This window comes from Pleuronectes platessa, chromosome 16, assembly GCF_947347685.1.
Source record: "Pleuronectes platessa chromosome 16, fPlePla1.1, whole genome shotgun sequence".
In the NCBI taxonomy this organism is placed as follows: domain Eukaryota; kingdom Metazoa; phylum Chordata; class Actinopteri; order Pleuronectiformes; family Pleuronectidae; genus Pleuronectes; species Pleuronectes platessa.
In genome coordinates, this window is record NC_070641.1 from 2995274 (window position 1) to 3015581 (window position 20308).

The following is a 20308-nucleotide window of genomic DNA, read 5'->3' on the forward strand; positions in this document are numbered from 1 at the left end:
TGCAGGGTTTTGAGTGAAAGCATTACAAAATCAGATCATGAAATCAATCAAGTCTCAAACTGAAAGGCTGAATAAAGATACCCATATTCTATATACTTAAGGGTCTACTAACAAATAAATATTGGGCATTCGATTTCTAATGTTGCAATAGATGTTTGATATTGGGGAACATCTGACAGTGCCTGATGAGTTCTCAGAGCGGGAGCGGCGGTCAGGTCTAGTGTGGAGGCAGCTGGTGGCCGGAGCCATGGCAGGGGCAGTGTCCCGGACAGGAACTGCTCCTCTGGATCGCCTCAAAGTCTTCCTGCAGGTCAGTCATCTCATATCCACCAACCAGATACAAAGACTCAACGCTCAGTGATAGACAGGCTTGTTAAGTATTGAGTAATGTAATGGAAACCATGCTTTATATTTTACAGTACGTGTTGTAGTGTCTCAGGCTGCTTATTAATTAGCAATTAAGCATGTTGCATGTTCCCCACTTTACCCTAATCTTTGTATTTAAATTGTAACATAATATATTGGTTTTGTAAAAAAACTCCTGTGTATAATGAAAGTGATAATACTCCTTTGTGTGTGCATGTTCCAAAATTTTGTCAAGGCTGAAGCCCACTGTGATTTTCACTTTGCTTAGAGAAATGAAATAAAGCACAAGGTGGGTAGTTTGGGTGGGTGGTTTAAGTGTTCTTAGCAAATCACAGAGAAAGGTTTGCCTGGCCCATGTGAAAAATGATCACAAACCATTTAGATACTGTAACAGAGAAATAACACTGATCAGCACCTGCAAACCTCCTACTCATATATCAGAGTCAAATAAGAAACTCTGCGATTACTGATAAAAGGTTGAAACCTAATAAACAATGTCTCTCTGCACCGCAACATTTCAGTGTTAGTGGGGTTTACTTACATTTTTAGTGTTGAAGCAGCTATAATTGATATGTCAATATCAATAATGGGGTACAAGACTTTATGTGAAACAGGTATTCTGCAGTACTGCAGTTTTATAACATCGTTTAGCTCACCGTTGTTTTCCAACGTGCAACTGAAAAAAAAAACTGATAAGCGCCACAGTACAAAGGTGATTTCAGTGAAAGAGCGCTGATAAACTTACTATCCACTACATGCTCCCTAGCACACTTAGAGACCTAACTAGAGAACAGCTGGTGAGCACAGAGGAGTACTTAACTGCTACAGAGTCAGATATGTCCCTTTGCCGTTTGTGGTGGAGTAGTAGTATTCAGTCTAATTCTGAACTATATCGCACGTAAGATCGACCCCATAAAATAATTATTTTGATTCACAAAATCCTGTTCATTATCTCGATCTGCACAGATTTTCACTTGTTTGTAGATTTTAGCACTTTTCTTATGCTTGATTTCTTAGATTACTACACTATTTCTTGAGAAATCTACCAATTTGCTTGGCCAGTACCCCACCCTTCCACCATGTTTCAAAATATGTTTTAATTAGTTTTTGCATAATCCTGCTAAACAGCAGCCGAATGATTTCTGTTTCTTTTATTACATTTTCGGGAGCTTCCAAGCTTCTGGTACAACAGCTCCTTTTCCTTCGCGTTCAGTTTTTTGTCTCGTACCGGTTGGAAATACATACTATCCACCTTCTTTGCCTTATCACAAAGGCCATTCTGCCTATATGGACAGTTTAAACTTTTGTAACTTGCAGGTTGTAATGACATGACTGACACACTGTCACACTTTTTGGTGTGTCCAGGTACATGGCTCTACGTCTCGAGGGATTAATCTGTGGTCTGGACTGAGGGGAATGGTCAAAGAGGGAGGCGTCGTGTCACTCTGGAGGGGAAATGGTATCAATGTCCTCAAGATTGCCCCTGAATCTGCCATTAAGTTTATGGCCTATGAGCAGGTCAGCACATTCATATCATCATTAAAGTGGGAATCTGACGGCTAGCATTGACAGTTTGCTTTAGTCATTATAAAAATCAGAAAAGAAAATCATGTCAGGATGATAAAATGATGTGGATGCCTTTGCATTAACTTCATCTCATGCTGCAAATTTCAATATCATCACCTCTCGTCTGTGCATTATGTCATCCCCTCCTCCTTTCCTTCCTCTTCTGTTACTCCAGATCAAGTGGGTGATCCGGGGCAATAGAGAGGGGGGCAGTTTGAGGGTACAGGAGAGGTTCATTGCTGGGTCTCTGGCAGGAGCTACTGCCCAGACAATCATCTACCCATTGGAGGTCAGTTTAAAAATTGGGTAGATTTCTCAGTCTTTCCCTCTTCAGAAGTAGTTTCTTAATTTTCCCCTTTTCTATTTCTTTTCTCCCTATGTCATGTATATTCCCAATCTTTAATTGTAGGGTTACTCTCAACTAAGATATGATGTTGTGATTGAATAACATTATTGATTAGGACCCAAGTTTTTATATGAATAAACTCCCAAAGTTGCATTGTGTCAGTGACACATTTTAGCATGAATGCAGAGTCTTTATTAAGACTATATGTCCTGAGTATTAAGTAAGTAAGTAAAGTTTATTCAATGGACCAGGTGTTTCACAAGAGAACAGTTGTTTAAAGTTAAAGAATAAAAGAAATAGACAAGGCATTTGCACATGTACTTAAAAGAGGAAAGTTTAGCAAATTTTCTATAAACGACTTTTTAACTTATTTTGGATGGATCACCAGAGATTACAGATCGTATGTCAATAAGAAGGACGTTCCATAATGTCAAATGCTTGATCAGCTTTTTTTTTACCTGTGTGTGAGGGAAAACTAGTGAGCCCTGATCAGAAGAACTATGTGACCTGCTGGTGATGAAAGGTACCAACAGGTTATAGATGTACATAGGTAACTGGCCATGGAGTGCTCTATAGGGCCTATAGTATAGGTTACATGGAGAGCCCTAAAATTAATTCTGAATTTAATGGGAAACCAATACAAAGTATATAGAATGGGTGAGATGTGATTCGTCTGGCTTGATCCATTCAGTAGCCTTTCAGCAGCCATCTTGTCCGTTTGTAGACGGTCCAGAGACGATTAGGTAAGGCAGGTATGACAATTACTGTAGTCAAGTCTGGCGATATAATAACATGAATTATCATCTCAAATTCAGATTCGGAGATGATAGGCTTCAGTTTGAAAGTTAACGAGATATATAGGGTTAGAGCCCTATGAGTACCAGTTAGAACCAGAGATCCAGACCTGAGTCATTTATTTTTCTTTCTATAAATTAAATTTAGAAGAGGGTAAAGATTAGTGAATTTCAATGACAATGAGTGGAGGATGCAAGGGGAATCACATTTTACGATAAGATGTATGTGATAAAATGCCAGATCAGCAGAAGATTCATCAGAAACCAACATTCTGAAGTATAATTTCTTACATTATTTGCAATGTTGTGAGCATTATAGCCTGCAATATAAACAGGCTCACTTAATAATTGCATTATTTCTTCTTCTTCATCCTCTCCTGTCCCCCTCTGCTGGGTAGGTGCTGAAGACTCGTCTTACATTAAGGAAGACGGGACAATACTCAGGTTTGGCTGATTGTGCCCGACAGATCCTTAAGAAAGAGGGGGTCCGAGCTTTCTACAGGGGCTACCTGCCAAACACTCTGGGCATCATCCCCTATGCTGGCATTGACTTGGCTGTATATGAGGTATGTGTCTGTACCTGTAATGTGTGTGTAAGGGAACAGGGTAGGGCTGATATGCACACGCACACACACACACGCACGCACGCACGCACACACACGCAGCGGTCAAGAGGTGAAGTGAAGTTGGAGTTGAGGGGATCAATTATCAAAACACCTGTCCTGTTCAACACTGTAGAAAAGCAATATCTTGAATTGTTTGGTTCGCGGCCTGCAGGTGACATTATTAAGAAGCTCAAATTAAAGCTGTGTGTCTGTATAGTCTGAGTGATTATGTTAGTTTAGAGTGAATATGGTATACTCCCCCACCCCATCAGTGCTACCCACAGTGAATCACAACAGCTGCAGAGAGAGGAGAGGACAGAGGACAGGAGGAATGGCTGGGTCGGAATCTTGCTTTATGTTGCTCCCCTGCGGACAATATTTAATTGTCTTGTCTTGTTAGATTCTCCAAATCATGTTTTATACAGTAAATATGATTGAATTGAATATCCTGCATTAACATATATATCATCATTATTTTATTGCACATCATACATGTTGTTGATGGCTTAACTCTCTGTTTCCTAATTTTCACTTCATGTTATCAACCAGTTAGAAGAACTCAGTAAAACATAAATATAAAATGATTTTGATAATGAATTACATTCTTTGCTTACTACACTCACACATACGCATTGGAGGCTTCAACGGAAGTGCATCTCATTAACTTTGAACGTGGTGACATCATGTGTTGCCAAACTGCATTGTGATTCCATTGCTTGCCTTTGCTGGTGTTGTGTGTGGTAAATGTCTATTGGACATTACTGGGAAAAGGAAACCAGGGTTCTATTTTATAATCCAGTCCTTAGGTGACACTCGAGTGATTTGCAGCACTGACTGATGTGTGGAGCAGGTGACCTCTTTTGATTTCACCACTCTTCTCCTTTATTTTTCCACACCTTCACTGCTCATGCTGTAAGACTTTGAAGAACGCCTGGCTCCAGAGATACTGTGTAAATTCAGCAGATCCAGGAGTTTTGGTCCTGCTGGGCTGTGGCACCACCTCCAGCACTTGTGGTCAGCTGGCATCCTATCCTCTCGCTCTCATCCGCACACGCATGCAGGCGCAAGGTAGCCTATTCTGAATTATTACAGACATACTGAGCATGAACAGCAATGGATTGGTTTCTTCTGAGAACCACTGTAACCTCTGTTGCTTCTCTTCTTGCAGCCACTGCTGAGGGTAAACCCAAGCTGACGATGGCGGGCCAGTTCAAGTACATCATATCTCATGAAGGTGTACAGGGCCTGTATCGCGGCATCACCCCCAACTTCCTCAAAGTCATTCCTGCAGTCAGCATCTCCTACGTTGTGTATGAGCACATGAAGAAAGCCCTCGGGGTCGTTAACTAGACTGAGACAAAAATAAGCGACAAACAAGAAAAAAAGGACAGAAATGGGAAAGACTCGTTACACAAGTGAGAAGCAGAGCAGAGGTGATGGTGCAGCTTCTCAGACTGAAGATGAACTGGAGGAAGTGGCTGGAAGTCTAGGAATAGGAGAGGAGAAAGGAGGCATTTTTCAGATTGGGATGGTTCTGCCAGAGTTTACACTGCACTTGCTGTTAACCCATTCAGGGTCCAGCTAGGGTAACTTGCTGGTCATCTGCCTGTAGATCAAATTTATTTGGGAATATGACTGAAATGAATGTTTGTCCTCTCTTACACTATTTTACCACATGCATACATATAATGCATTAACTTCGAGTATATTTTAAATTTCACCCTTGTCCAGTGCACACAGCTTAACAATAGAGGAATTTTAACAGACTGCAGTCTAATAAAACGCTGGATGTGAGGGTTATTTGTTATTTCAGATTATTTTTTGCTGCCTCCGTTCATATCCAGCTGAGGTTGTTGGGCACAGGGAGAAGAGATGCCGCTGCCATGGCAACAACTAGTTGAGCTGATGATGGCTGAAGCTTTTTGTTAAAATAATTTAATAATATTAACAACTTTAGCACCACAATGTGGTTCAGTGAACATTGTTTTTCATCCAGGTTGGGATAATGAAGAAGGCTCCTATAACCCAAACATTGAGCAGTGAATGACTAAGTCTCTTATTTTCTTAGCCTTACAGTCTTTCTTAGTCTTGCGAAAAATGCACTGTGGTAAGATACTACGCTTCCTGAACAAGGCCTTAGGTACTTTGCACATTACAATCTCCTGCATATCTGAGATGTTCACTGTAGTTAACCATACTGTGGTTTTCAAATGAGAATGAAACCTATTATTTTATTTAAACCCTGTAGAAACACAGTATAACCAAACCCGGAGGGGCAGAACATTTCAATGAATGACAGTGCTTGGAGAGAGTTGTAGAAAGACATGAAATCTGATGTAGGTGCCTGATGGAATCCCTGTATCTAACCTGCAGACTTTTCTAGACAAACCTTTATTATGCAGAAGAGAGTTGACAGTGTATGTTTAATCTGACGGTGCTGCTCGTGTCTTCCTGTGTACAACCCTCAACAACCCAGTGGTGATCAAACCTTGATCAAACACCAGACTGTGTTGTGGCATCACTAGTCTGGCATGAGTTTAGGTATTTAAACAGCAATAGACTTGTGTCTGGTATCAGGGACTTAATCATGTGACTGTAAAATTATACAAATATTTGTGGCTGAAGAGGCATTCCTTGTATCTTTTGTTGTGCATATGATACCTTAAGTGTGACACCATTAAATGGTGTGCCTTAGGGCATTCAATAAATTTGGTTTTTGAATATTCATATTTAAAATATGAATATCAAATAATGTTAATAATGTTAATTGATTAAAGTTACCTCAGGGCACCATCCGTCAAACAAGGGGGATAGACAGACAATTTATTGATTAAGTCCCATGAAAGTACTAATTATAAATGTTGAACTCTGATTAATAATTACATTTAAAACTATAACCGTGTTGCTGTCCTAATAAACACCTCAGGCTGTTGGGTAACCATTGTTTACATGACATGAGGTAAAAATAATCAGCCTCTAGTTTCATGGTTGTGTGGTGCAGAGGTGTATGCAGAGGTAGCAGTCAAGAAAGAACGGTTGTGTCAACAGCAGTTTTACCAACTCCTCACAGTTTAACTGAAATGTATCTGGATAATGTGAGATCTATATGACAAAACATCATTGATCTCTCTCAGCATGTCGTTCAGCCTCATCAGAGTTTGAATAACTTAAGGTCCACTAAATAGCTTTTTCTGCAGCGTTCAATTGTATCAAGCAGTCATAATCAGCAGATGTAGTTTGCTCAGTTGTCATGGAGATGGCACTGCTGACATTTGAACTTATAGGACTTATCCATGTCTGCTCAAAGGTCAGGTCTGAAACTTCTTGAGAATTGAAATGGTCGTTTAAATGAAACAATTCCATCTTAAAGTCCATGTCCATGCATTTTGAGATTTTAACCAGAGAAGAATACTTTTCTACTGATAAAAAGGAGCTGGCACATCCTGCTCTGTTACTGGCTAGATCCAATTGTTTACCACAACCAAACCAGAGGCCACAAGAGCTCTGTGTGCATCACATGTGTATGTGCAGGCAGATTCCAAACCATATGGTTTTCAGTATATTTTATAAACCTTAAACATATTAAGCTATTTTCTATACCTTGTTCTCTGCACTGAAGCTTCAGCCCAAAACCTCAACCTTAGCTGCAAGTGTCGAAATGTGAGGCTTGGCCTCAACTGCAATCTTATGAGAAAGAGGTAAAAAGGGGACTGGGTGCGTAACTTTTTTTAAAGCATATTTTGGTCTAACATGAATATGAACTGCATTAAAAGTAGTTGGTAGGTGAAGTTCTGAAGCAATTGCATGTAAAGGGGCCTTTACATAGCAAGCATTACATATAGTATTTTAAAAGCATGAGTGCATGTTTCTAAGCCTTTTGTGAAAGTGTACCTGGCTGACAATGCCTTTCGTCTATGGGATATTTTAACCCTCAAAAGAAAAAAACTGCAGCAACAAGAGTTTACTAGTTTTGATAAACGGTCTGTGTCAGTTGAATATATATGTGCATTTTACATGTCTTGATGATTGAATTAAATATATGACACTGGACAAAGAAGAGGGCTCAGACTGTTCAATAACTAATGATATGTTAACATCACAAGTTTTCTCTGTTTGTGCAACTGCATCTTTATCATTAAAGCTGCCCCTATTCTGCCCACTTGGGGTCAGTGGAAGATCCTGGAAATACAACACACAGACATATTGGGACTGATCTACTAAGATCCCAAATAAAGAATGCTTAATTGCTTGTTCATAATAACAGATTGCACATTGGGATTATGGGCGTTTTGCGGGTGATCTTCTAAAAATAATTGCGCAAATGATGACAGGTGCAAACAGTAGAGGCAGTAGAATTAAATTAGTGTTTTGCGTGTGTTACTGGTTTCCGCCATGGAGCATTACAGAGAGCAGAGTGATCACAAGTGCAAAGCGAAAATGTACTGCCATGGAATTGGAGATGTTAGTGGAAGAGGCAAACAAACTTCTGTCAATCCAAACATGCTAACATAAGCAGAACAAACCCTTTCTCTCCATCTTCTTCCATGCCATCTCATCCTCACCACAATAACTGCAGCCATCTGTGTCAATGGGCAGCTACTTTTCAAATGTACTAAATTTAAACGCAGTCACAACCACCGCAAATATTTCCAGGCTTTGTAAATCACATTACGTGTGCAATGTGATTAACAAAAAATATTTTGGGGGTGGAAACGCTGATAATGCATATTCATAAGGAAAAAATACAAAATGGACAGTGCATGTTATTCTGAATGCAATGATCAGTGTGCACCTGCAATTGTATAAACTTTTTCTATCCACACATTGGGGAAATGTACTTGTTACAGCAGCAGGCAGGTCAGAAATATGTAGACACGAGAATAAAGAAATATGAAAAAAAGGAAAATAGACAAAAAAAGGAATTTTAAAGTATAACAAAATAGAAAAACGCTGAGTATGAACATTCTGCAAACACAAGAGTAAGACGATAGTAAAAAAGGATGCAAACAGTTCCTTTCAAACCCTAACCCTTAACAATAGTGCAAAAGGTCTTGCGGTAGCGTTCCTTCATGCACCGTGGGTGGAGCAGTCTGTTGCCCCCACGGTGTCATGTAGGGGGTGAGAAGAGTTCTCAGAGAACTTCTGGATATGACAGTTCGGTCCAATGTATATATGTTGAACAGGAAAGAAGAAATCACTGTTCCTTGATGGGCTCCTGTGCTGCAAACTACTACAAACGACACACAGTCTTACAAACTGTGGTTTGTCGGTGAGGTCATTGATGGTCCACGTAGCCAGGTGGCAGTCCACTCCAGCTTCACTGCTCACTATCACATTTACTCATGTCATATATTACAATTCATTTTTTTATGTACCGGTATTTTTTTTTTTATCAAATACAATTCACACAAGTAGTTTATTTGACAGATTCCATAATTTCTGGATTAGTTTGGAAATACATGTAGTTATTATTAACACTCTTTTTTTATAAAATCCTTTCTAACAGAGCTGCACAAGTTCTTGGATCATTTACTCAGCAATAGGGCGGGGTGTCTCTGTGGATTCATGCTGCTGCCTAATCACAGGTCAGAGGTCAAAGGTCACAGTGACTTCATATGAGGAAAAAGTGTAGACAAAAACTGCACAGGTTGGCAGAGGCATACAACCGCAAGGTGTGATCATGTCTAGGAACTCATTGACTATGGACTCTATATTATTCTGGACTTTTGCCTTCTGAAATGAAGTGTTTTCATTTTTATTGATTCCTTGTTTCTTTTGCCTTTTCCAGTGTCTCCTTGTGTTTATGTTTGTGTTTGGATTTAGATTTTCTCCCTGAGCTCTGCTCCTTGTGTGTGTTCCCGCCTATACTTCCTGAGGCAGGGGGAATTCGGTACAGGTGAAACACACAAGGAACTGGTACAGACCATCACAGGGGCAGGAAACAGGACAAAGAAAGGAAGTAAAGGTGGGAAAACACACAAGGGGCAGAAACTATAATATGATACAGGAGAGCTGGAGCCAATCCCCATTGACATTGGGCGAAAGGTGGGTTTAACCCTGGACGGGTCGCAGTCCCTCACATGGCCAACAAACAGAGACTAACAACCTCTCACATTCATACCCATGGACAATTTAGAGTCTCCAGTTAACCCTAACGCCAATCAGTGGGAGGAAACCACACAGACACAGGGAGAACATGCCAACTCCACACAAAACCGGAATACCAACAGGGAAGCTTCTTGCTGTGAGGCAGTGTTACTAACCACCCCACCAATTAAAGATGAACCTCATTAGAAGTTCTTATCTTCTAATATTTGATGAGCATGTTTCATACGTGTATTTAAATATGTGATATTTGGTGTTGAGCCAATATGACTAGTGACTTTAAATGTGGTTTTATTAAGGTGCATTACTAATAGTCTGAGTTGTGAGAGTCACTACAGCTCTTACTTTACATTTATCACACCATGGTTTACTCTCTTTTTTTGAAAATTATGCAAAAAACAATCGCTTAATATTGGCGGATTTTAGCTAATATGTTTACCGTGTAAGTTCAAAAAGAAGAGTCCCGCTCATGTGGTGTTCATTGGTTTTAAGATGTTTTATGAAGTTCATTTTTTGGATGATAGGTCAAAACTGTATATTGTAATTTAATATGCAGCTTTTCTTCACGTCAGAAGAAAATTATATTCCAAACAGTCATCTTTTTCTTTTGTGATAATACATTTATATTTCCTTCATTAAATTACCCACCTGCTACCTTCCTAGATTGTTTTCTAGAGACAACAGTAGGGCACATATGGACATCCATATTGCCGTTCGTTGCCCAGCAGCAATTTTCTCACATGCTCATCACAATTTTTATTTGGTGTGCAGTAGGCCTTTATTAACCTTATAACAAATGCAGAGAGAGAAACAAAAATAGGAATCATCTACGCTGACAGATGTGCGGAGCTGAGCTCCAGCCTTGATGACAGAGCACTGTGCTGCAACCTTTATGAATACGGCCTCTGTACTGAAAGTCCTCCAGGCTCCATAGTACTGGATTCTGCTGGTGTTGTTTTTCTTCCCCAGGTGTCCTCAATAGCCCAGAGACTGACCCGAGGACCAGAGAACCAGTGGCAGTTAACCCAGACAGGTGGATGCAGGACACATGAGCCCTTACTTATTTTACTTGGACTCTCCAGAGGGTTTCTACTCCTGGATTTTCATTGTCTTGTTTAAGTTGACTTTTATAAATTAGTGAAACAACTGATCAACAATTAAAAAATGTAATCTCACTTCTGAATGTCATAGTTAAATGTGGATATTACTCCTCCCTAATGTTTATTTTCATTGTGTATACATATTATACACATTGGAGTGAATACTGCTGAAAATAATTGCAATCAATTTTCTTTACTTAAAAATATGGAAATGGAAAAACATAGTTGGAAGCTGGTGTAAAACTAGACTCAATTATTCAATTATAAGATCATTAATATAGGAATTACCAGACCCCCTGTAAAATGGCAATCTTGAAGCAATGGGATACTGTCAGGGCGGATGTGTGAAAAGAACAGAGGCACACTCATTTACATGTCACCAAAATGCAAACGATAGGTACCTTTGGGAAAGTATTATCACATTCCTTAACAAAGTACTTGGTATAAAGTTGGCAAAATATAAGAAAGGATGGGATTGTGTGTTCAGCAGATTTTATAGTGCAGATAGGCCCTTATCACAAGCTGCAGGACTGATCTCAAACACTGGAAAACTAAAGAAAACACTCCCTTTAACGAGTGGTGGGGAGAAATGATTAACTATAAACAATTCATTTTAAAATTCAACAACACACATTTTTGCAAATGATGGGGCAGCTGCACAAACTGACTCATCAGTGTATATATTATCAACTGTTTTTTGTGATTGTAAGTAAGGGATACTTTTTCACATTTGCAATATCTTGCTGAAATAATGTTCCGGGCACGTACGGCAGGTGTAGGAAACGTCTACTGATCTCAATGCTCACACCTCAAGTTGATTTGTATATGATATTTATGTATTTATTTGCCAATGCCCCCGTTTCATGATAACAATGCATATCGAAGCTCAACAAAATGTATATAACATAATACAATGTATAATTTTTTTTAAATAAATCGTCGTCGTCATGGTGACTGGTCAGGCTCTGTGACAGAGCGTGACGTGGACGCTGCCAGCGTGGAACGCACGTAGCGCGTCAGTCCAGGAAGTGAAGTCTCCGGTATGTTGACGGTGCAGCAGCCGCCGCAGTAAATACGTGTCAGTCCCAACCTGCAGGAACCTCTCGAAGATACTCCATCACATTCTATCTCTTCAGATCTATCTCGGTGAGACAGTCAACTGTGTGGGTTTGAGAGAGCGAGCGAGAGAGCGAGCGAGAGAGCGAGAGCGCTCTGTCAGCTGTGTGTAGCTGTGTGAAGCTGAGTGTTGCTATGTGAAGCTGTTTGTAGCTGTGAGTGAAACTGAGTCAAGCTGTTTGTAGCTGTGTGTGTTGCTATGTGAAGCCGAATGGTGCTGTGTGAAGTTGTTTGTAGCTGAGTGGAGCTGAGTATCTGTGTGTGAAGCTGTGTGACGTTGGGTGTTCCTGTTTGACGTTGTGTGTTCCTGTGTGACGCTGCGTTTTGCTGAGTGACGTTGTGTGAAGCTGTGTACTATGGAGATTCATGACTAGCTATAGCAGATAGCTAGCCTCTGTGTCTTTTTCTCTGTTAGCCATCTATTTCATTGCAGTCGCTCTCTACTCAATGTATTGAAGGTCAAATTGGACACATCTAGTGAGTTGTTTTTTTCAATATAATTTTTTAACGCCATTAAATCAAATGAAATGTAGTGGCTGATCATTCCAGGGAGTTTTCCACTCACCAGTCCAACATCATCACCTCAGTCAAGACAAGTCAAGTCCTTGAGTCAGTTTAGATCTAAGCTGTTTTCACACATGAACTCCAAACAATGTCCACAGATTTGGGTCTGGACTTTCTCTGGAGTTTGCCCTCCACACATGAACCCCACAGCAGGAGAATCTCTGCTCAGACGCGTTCAGGCGAGGGGTAAGGCAGCAGGCACAGGCAGGATAAAACAAATTGATTCTGCTGTGCAGATCACATGTTTTTGGCCAGTGAAATGAGAATGTCCAACTCTCAATTGGGCATTTACATTTTCCCATACAGCCCCTCTTGAGAATGTCAGCGGAATCTCCTGAGTTCAGTGCACGTCTTTACAGTCTAGTCTTGTTTACGAATAAATACTATTGATTATTAACACAAATAGATTAAAACATTGGCCACATATGGAAAGCCATTTGCACAAACAACATCAGCCGTGGGAATGAAGGCCCTGCAGAAGCATGTGTTCAAGAGCTGCCATGGCCCCCACAGTGTCCAGTAATGGTGAGAGGTGTGGTCCATTATGTAATTAAGCTTTGCTAACATCCTCCTCTCACCCAATTCCCCTGTGGATCCATCTCCGCAGATGGCACCTCTCGTACAGGAAGACTGCGTTGGTGGACCAGTCCAGTTTGTTGTTGAGGTGAACACACAGGTATCTGTTGTCCTTTACGATCTCAATTTCCACATGCTGGAGGTTCTTTCATGTAGTCTAGGGTGACTTCCTGTGAAAGTCTGTCACCATCTCTATTGTCTTGATGGCGTGCGTTGTTGTGAGGGCAATTTAGATTACAAGAGTTGAAAAAGTCAGTGATGACCCCGCCTGTACTGCAATTTGTTTCCCTCTGTTACATGACCGATAATATCTGTGTCATCTGAGGTCTCTCCACACCTCTCTATTGTTGTTCTACTGGTGGCATTCTTCCAACTTCCTCCTATACCCATCCTTGCCCTTCCTTATCTCCTTCCTTAGGTCCCTCTGTACTCTCTTCAGTTCATCTTTATCCCCTGCTTTCCCCCTTTTCCTGTTCAGTAGGGCCTTTAGCCATCACATTAAAGATGTATATATTTGATATATTATATATATTTCATATTATTTTAGAAAGTATCTATATTCCTTAATTTTACTTTAATTAATGACAGCATGCATTATGCATTATTACTGTTGATAAAAGTAATAATAGTTCACAGTTGAGCTGAGCGGAGAGCTTGTACAACATTTAGGAATGTTAGTAGTTTAATAAAATCCGGAAGTTTAAATAATGCTGTATTAATCTGCTTTGAGACATGTGTTATTGTGAACATGTCTGAGCAGAAAATCTCCTGCTGCGTAAATAGGCAAACTCCAGAGAAAGAGCGTACTCAAATGTGCGGCTAAAGCGGGATTGTAAAATGAAAATTCACTAATTATCTACTCACCAGTATGACGATGGAGGGATGGGTGAAGTGTTTGAATCCACAAACACTTTTGGAGTCTCAGTGGTAAACAGCGTTGCAGCCGCATCCAATACAATTTAAATAAATGGTGACCAGTTCTTCAAACGTCAAAAACAACATAAATTGCTTCCATACTGCCTTTAGCCAGATTATGTTGAGCCACGTTCACGGCAAGCTCTTGTCCAAGGGTGTGTGTTACCGGTAGCATTTGTAGTTCCAGTAGCTTCGGGAGCAGACATTTAGACTAAAATAAGGGGTAAATGATTCCGTTTCGAGTGGAGTTTGAATGTCGGGTCTTACGGACATTTTGATGCTAACCCAGAAGCTGTATGGAGGCATTTAATGGTTTATACAGTTTCATTAATTGTATTTGAATTTTTCTGTGTACTATCTTTTTCAGGACAATCACTAAGTGGCTCAGCTAGTTTTAAATAGCAGGGCATGTCTCAATGGTTATTATCCAAAGTTAATACAGTGAACGTGCTTACGAATGAAGTGTCCACTTGAATGCTCCACTATATTATACCCTCAAAGCCTTAAATTCCAGTCCATCAAGTTTAGAAACCTTTTCAGCTTTTATTTGCCAGTGTAATGAGGAGATGAGGTTTGTGTTTATGAGAAATAAAAAATTACGATGACACTAATCCATCCACATTTGACATCTGTTGATTGATTGGTGGCAAAGAGTCAAGTTTAACATGTCGTCTTCATCTATCAAATGAATAGTTCTTTGCTTCAGTCTGTTTGTCTGATGTCTTATTTAGTTAACTTTTTTAACTTCTATTTGTATTTAAAGTTTTATTTTTTAACATCCTTTAACACTTGTAATTTGTATACACTTAAAAATGTCCTTGTGGTTATCATCATCTCTCTTAGATGTACTGTATGAATGTGTGTCAATGGCAAACTGTACTGTAAAGCACTTTGAGTGGTCAGCAAGACTAGGAATGGGTTATTTACTGTAAATGCAGACCATTTCCCATTTAGTAGCATTATTGCAGAAGGCCAAACATTTTGAACTGCTGGTGAACACACTCACTGCACCAAGAGATTCACCATTAATTCACAATAACAGATACAGACCTTAACCAAGTTTTAGCATCTGCTAGAGGTTTCTTCCAGTTAATGAGGGAGCTTTGTCTCTCCACAGTCGCCAAAGTGATGCTCATTGTGGGAACTGTTGGGTTTCTCTATAATTGTTAAGGCTGCTACCTTCTATGTAATGCGCCTTGAAGTAAAGTATATTATGATTTGACCTGAAACAAATACAATTTAATTTAAAGTAAGGGATAACAGTAGATTCATTTCACAGCCATTCTGTGGACCAGCTCCACATTAAAGTCTCAAATGCATAAGGAATAGAAATGTTGAGCTTTGTGTTGTTGATAAACATCTACAATACTGAGCATAGTTTCAGGCTCAAACAGAGAAACAGAGTCTTATCAAATCTATATTTAAAGTGACCAGATACAGTGATGTGAAAACTGAGGACTATATAAAACGTATACTACCTTAACTTCTCTCAGTCTTTTTGACACAAGGTAGTGTACTCCTACTTGTCTGTTCTCATTTCATCTCATATAACTTAATACAATGGAAAAGGTCCAGATGGATGCGTTAATTTGGGGCCTGAAGTAGACAGTGTATCACAGGTTTAATGTGTTTCCTTTAACTGACAGTAACAGACGATTGAATTTGACTTAGAATGGGACACAGCAGCTTTATTTGGATATTTTTATGGCTTAATTGGGTCTCCTGTTTATTGACCTGCACATAAACTTGTAAACCTGTAATTAACACACATTTCAGAATTTTACCCGTAGATGTATGCTGGAAATACAATGCCAGTGTGTCTCAAATATTGAAATGTGTGTGTGTATATTCATTGTGTATACTAACAGTTTTTAAAATGATTGTCCTAATATTCTCTTGACTTCTCTACTAGCACACACACACACACACACACACACACACACACCCCTTAGATGATGGTGGACTTCACACTGGCTCAAGTGGGCAAGAATCTGAGTGAAGCCATGAGGCTTCTGGGAGATGGACAGAGGTAAGATTAGAGGCTGCTGTCTACAAATTACACAGTATGGAAATGAACAACAAGTTACACAAATTACATTCTGATGATCCTGTGAATCTTAGATCATAGACTTACTTTGACCATGCTGCCTCTGTTAGTCTTCTTGATAATGGCTATTCAATGTTTTTCACCTAGAACATCCAAAGAGAAAATTAAAAAAATGAATGGCATCCAATTTTGAATTTCTAGCTAAGAAGCACATGAATACCACATTATATAATGTCCTAGATTGTACTTTAGATATTTATGCGTCTGTGCTCTTGATTTGTGTAGAGAGTTGGAGACAGGAACAGAAATCCGACGTTTCAGCAGAACCAGCATCCCTGGACCCCTGCAGGGAGAGTAAGACACACGCACAGGCACAAGCGCACAAATACATACATACAAACACACATTTAAAAACAAACAGGCCAGCATAGAATTTAAAGTTATTCACAGCCAGACTGTAGCCCTCTGACTCTGATTCATTAGTGTTTATTCAAATTAATGCGGAAAATACCTTTATCTTTCTGATGTTCTCCATTACACATGGTATATGGTTTTGTATTTTGTTCAGAATCTATCAGTTCCAACTCCAACATGATCCGCTGACTAACTTTCGTCATTGTTTAGGAAGTAAGCAGAGGCCAGAGAATTTGTAAATAAGCTGACAGGAAACTGGAAGACACTCAACGCTAGCATAGAAACTCTAACGCCACTAGCGTTTCGGCTGTGTATTTGCAGCACGACTCACGCACAGCTATGAATGCTCGGTCCCCGCACATCTACGGCATAAATGTATATATTATATCACCTCCTCAGAGCTTATATATCTTGATGACCACTCAAAGCGCTTTACAGTACAGTTTTACATTCACCCATTCACACACACATTCATACAGTGCATCTATTTGCAGCACTTTGTTATTCTATGGGGGGGCATTCAGGGTTCAGCATCTTGCCCAAGGACACTTCGGCATGCAGATGGGTCAGACTGGGGATTGAACTGCCGACCTTCAGGTTGGAGGACGACCACTCTACCCCTCAGCCACAGCCGCCCAATTGTGATTTGTGAATATGGGCTATACACATATAATTTGATTGATTGATTTACTTGTTAATATGAGAAATTTTAGAGCATTTAAAAGACCTGAAAAGCCTTCAGAGATTAAAATGGTGGCGGGAGTGACAGCATGGACCTGGCAGCTGTATCAGATTGTAGGCTATTTGAAGGGTAAACAGACACTTCAGAACACAAAGGCAAATATTCATGTAGGCCAAGGGCGTGTACACCAAGACCCAACAGTCCACCTAAATGCAATCAACCTGCACCAAATTGCACACACTAATCGACATCAGTCCCTTAAATGTGCCTTATTTTTTTTTTCAACAAGATCCTTTACTTATTGCATGGGAAATCAGGCAAAAACGCCCAATCTCACAATGTTGAAGCGTTTCCTTCAGATTCCTGGATCTGCCCCTTTGTCCAAGTTTAAAACCTTCTTTCATGATACAGCCCTCCACAAAGTTTCATTCAAAACAGTTCTATCGTTTTTCGGTAATCCTGCTTAAAGTCAAACAGCAGTCAAAACATTACCTCCTTTGTGGAGGTAATTACTTGTGAAATGTTTTTATCTGATGAATATTAATACTTTTTAAAATACTGTATACACTTGAGGTTGATAGTACATTCTATATGGTTTGTGTGAAAGTGGCAAGAGTTTGAAGCTGATTATTGGTTCCTTTGTGTCTCCTGTGCAGTGGTCAGGATGTTGCCACTATACTGCACTTAGTTCACAACCTCCTTCACGAAGAGGAAGAGAATGAGGACAAGCCCTGCCGACAGTAAGTAGACCTAAGTTAAATTATAATCACTTTCCCGAGCCGGTAAGGATTCATCTGGTGGAGTCTCTGTTTCTCAGGCATGGAAGGACACATTTGACAGTCTAGTCACGCCGCTGTGATGCAATTGATCTTCAAATGCAACCTCTGAAGGATGTAGCCCTCACAATTGAGACACAGCTCTTGAGTCCAAGGGAACATTTGTAGCAAATTTCTCACAGCATTCCTGAACTGTCGTTTCCATGAGGGACAGATGACAAATGACAGGCTGCCAGAGGCTGCCAGAGGCATACAATATGACATAATCCTGAACACTGCATAGCACTGTCAGCAGATTGTTACTGTTGTTACTGACCTGTATTTGGTCACTTTTTTCTTTTCCAAATCAAATTCATCTGGGAAAATTCTTAGCAATATAGAATGCTTTATAACTATGAGTTAAGTTGATGCAATTTATCATGTGTTTTTAATGATGGCATTACTTAAGGTGTGGAAAGGCTGAGTCATTTCAGACCTGTCATGAAGCCTTAGTTTGATTGTTGAGGTGTAAATGTAGACACTGCAGACACAAAAACTTAGTATAGGCCTGATTACAAGGAAGGAAAGAAGCGCAGTGAGCAGAACAGTTTATGTTGTTTGACAGTAGCTTTGCATGTAAATTATCAGAGATAAACAGACACTGCTCCATGGAAATAGATAAATGGAGGCAGTTGACATAAAGTGCATGACAACGCTGCAATTTGTTGTCTCCAGTAGGATGCAGAATGTGGGTGAACAGGGTCACATAGCGCTGCTGGGTCACAGCCTGGCAGCCTACATCTCAGTGTTGGACAGAGAGCGACTGCGGAAGCTGACTACTCGGATCCTGTCTGACACCACACTCTGGCTCTGCAGACTTTTCAGGTACCATTGTGGCAACAGCCTTGCAAACAACTTATGGTCTGTAGAAATCAACTCTGTATGTGTTGGTGACATGATGGCTACACAGTTAATACCAGTGTGAGCTCAGTAGCTTTCTATCCCAGCAAGTTGGACCAGCTCATAGGTTTCAGCTCTTTAAAGTCTCAGACTGATGAGCACTTAGGCATTGAAGGGTTTGCCAGTGTGTATTTACTGTAAATGCCAATGTATTCACAGCTTCCTGATAATAAACCTACTATAAACAAAACTGCATTTCCACAATGACTTCATTAAGTCTTTGTTTTTCTCATAGCTGGTTTCCACAGTTGTTGACTGCAGTGAAGGCTTAAAAAAAGGGTAACGTGAAACAAAAAATTGTGTTGAATAAGATGAGTCGATCTGCTCAACAACGCTGAAGATAATTAATATGCAGTACAAAAACACAAATCATGCTGTGAACAAATATTAAATAATTGCTTGATATGCCTTCATAAATATGAATTACTACTACACATCTACCGTGTATATTTACTTTAGTTACCTTGCAATACAATACACTGAAGTATTCTGCAGCATTTTATTATCTGCCTGTGTGGTGTGTTACAAGCTTTAAGTAGATTTCATTATTATTTATTCTTATTTTAGCCGTATTATCGTGATGGATTTTGATAACAGACAGGTGAAAGAACTGATGGCATGAAAACCAACAATCAATCGTCAAATATAAATTTAAATCAAACGTTAAAAAGTAAATGTACCTATTACAAATCAGCTACAAAAAAATACTTACTACTACTACAGACAATTACCAAAAATGTAGAAGGTCACCATGTTAAAGAAAGTGAAAAAATCCTGGATCTGCCGATTTATTCAGATCTGTTTAACTTTTTTTAACATGGTGAGATAGGGGTTTAGCCTTGCTGTGGCATATATGGTGCCCAAGTGCCTTTCTAGTTTTCCTTGTAATAAGTCTGAACAACTCAACACATCGAATCTGTCTCTCAGGTATGAGAATGGTTCAGCCTGCTTCCATGAGGATGACAGAGATGGCCTAGTCAAAGTGTGTCGGCTGGTCATCAATGACCGCTATGAAGAATATGCCTCTGAAGGTTATGCAGTTCTAAATTCCAAACAGCCCGTCATCTACCAGAGTGCTTCCTGCAGGCCTGGTCTGGGACAGCACCTGTGCAGCCAGGTATGAAAGATTAAACATAAAAGAACACACAGAACAGTCGCTGATCAACTCTTCTACTACCACTGTGAATATTCACATCCCATACAAAGATGGATTGAAAAACAAACATTCCCAGTCAGGGCTTTTTAAAATACCTGGAAGCAGTGTGATTACTGTAAGACTGATATAAAGTGGGGTCCAGAAGCTTGAGACTACTTTTTACCATTCAGGTAAAATCTCAAACTTTTGGACCTCATTGTAGTCAAACATATTTTACCGTATACATTTTTATGCGTAATTA

At 39.8% G+C, this 20308-nt stretch overlaps 2 protein-coding genes across 6 annotated transcripts in view; both read left to right on the top strand.

The window, feature by feature from the left end:
• Positions 1-229: 229 nt before the first annotated feature.
• Positions 230-5867, top strand: LOC128458063 (calcium-binding mitochondrial carrier protein SCaMC-3). The gene is made up of 6 exons (XM_053442684.1): positions 230-310; positions 1732-1910; positions 2134-2221; positions 3471-3678; positions 4638-4745; positions 4846-5867. The coding sequence occupies exons 1-6, from the start codon at positions 248-250 to the stop codon at positions 5025-5027; spliced, it is 828 nt and encodes a 275-aa protein (XP_053298659.1). The 5' UTR covers positions 230-247; the 3' UTR covers positions 5028-5867.
• Positions 5868-11892: 6025 nt separating this feature from the next.
• Positions 11893-20308, top strand: part of pdxdc1 (pyridoxal-dependent decarboxylase domain containing 1) — a 33167-nt gene continuing 24751 nt past the window's right edge. Inside the window, exons 1-6 of one of the 5 annotated variants that reach the window (XM_053442670.1) lie at positions 11893-12028; positions 15966-16082; positions 16386-16454; positions 17853-17936; positions 18687-18836; positions 19839-20028. In XM_053442670.1, the coding sequence (XP_053298645.1) occupies positions 16006-16082; positions 16386-16454; positions 17853-17936; positions 18687-18836; positions 19839-20028 (570 nt within the window). In that variant the 5' untranslated portion in view covers positions 11893-12028; positions 15966-16005. The remainder of the gene's footprint in view (positions 12029-15965; positions 16083-16385; positions 16455-17852; positions 17937-18686; positions 18837-19838; positions 20029-20308) is intronic. The other 4 variants (XM_053442669.1, XM_053442671.1, XM_053442673.1 and 1 more) reach the window with 4 other exon arrangements.

Coding starts and splice junctions, on each gene's coding strand:
- LOC128458063 (XM_053442684.1), top strand. CDS start 248: ATGGCAGGGGCAGTGTCCCGGACAGGAACTGCTCCTCTGGATCGCCTC. Junction 2,222..3,470: donor CAATCATCTACCCATTGGAG/GTCAGTTTAAAA, acceptor TCTGCTGGGTAG/GTGCTGAAGACTCGTCTTAC. Junction 3,679..4,637: donor TGTGTGTGTAAGGGAACAGG/GTAGGGCTGATA, acceptor GTGTAAATTCAG/CAGATCCAGGAGTTTTGGTC.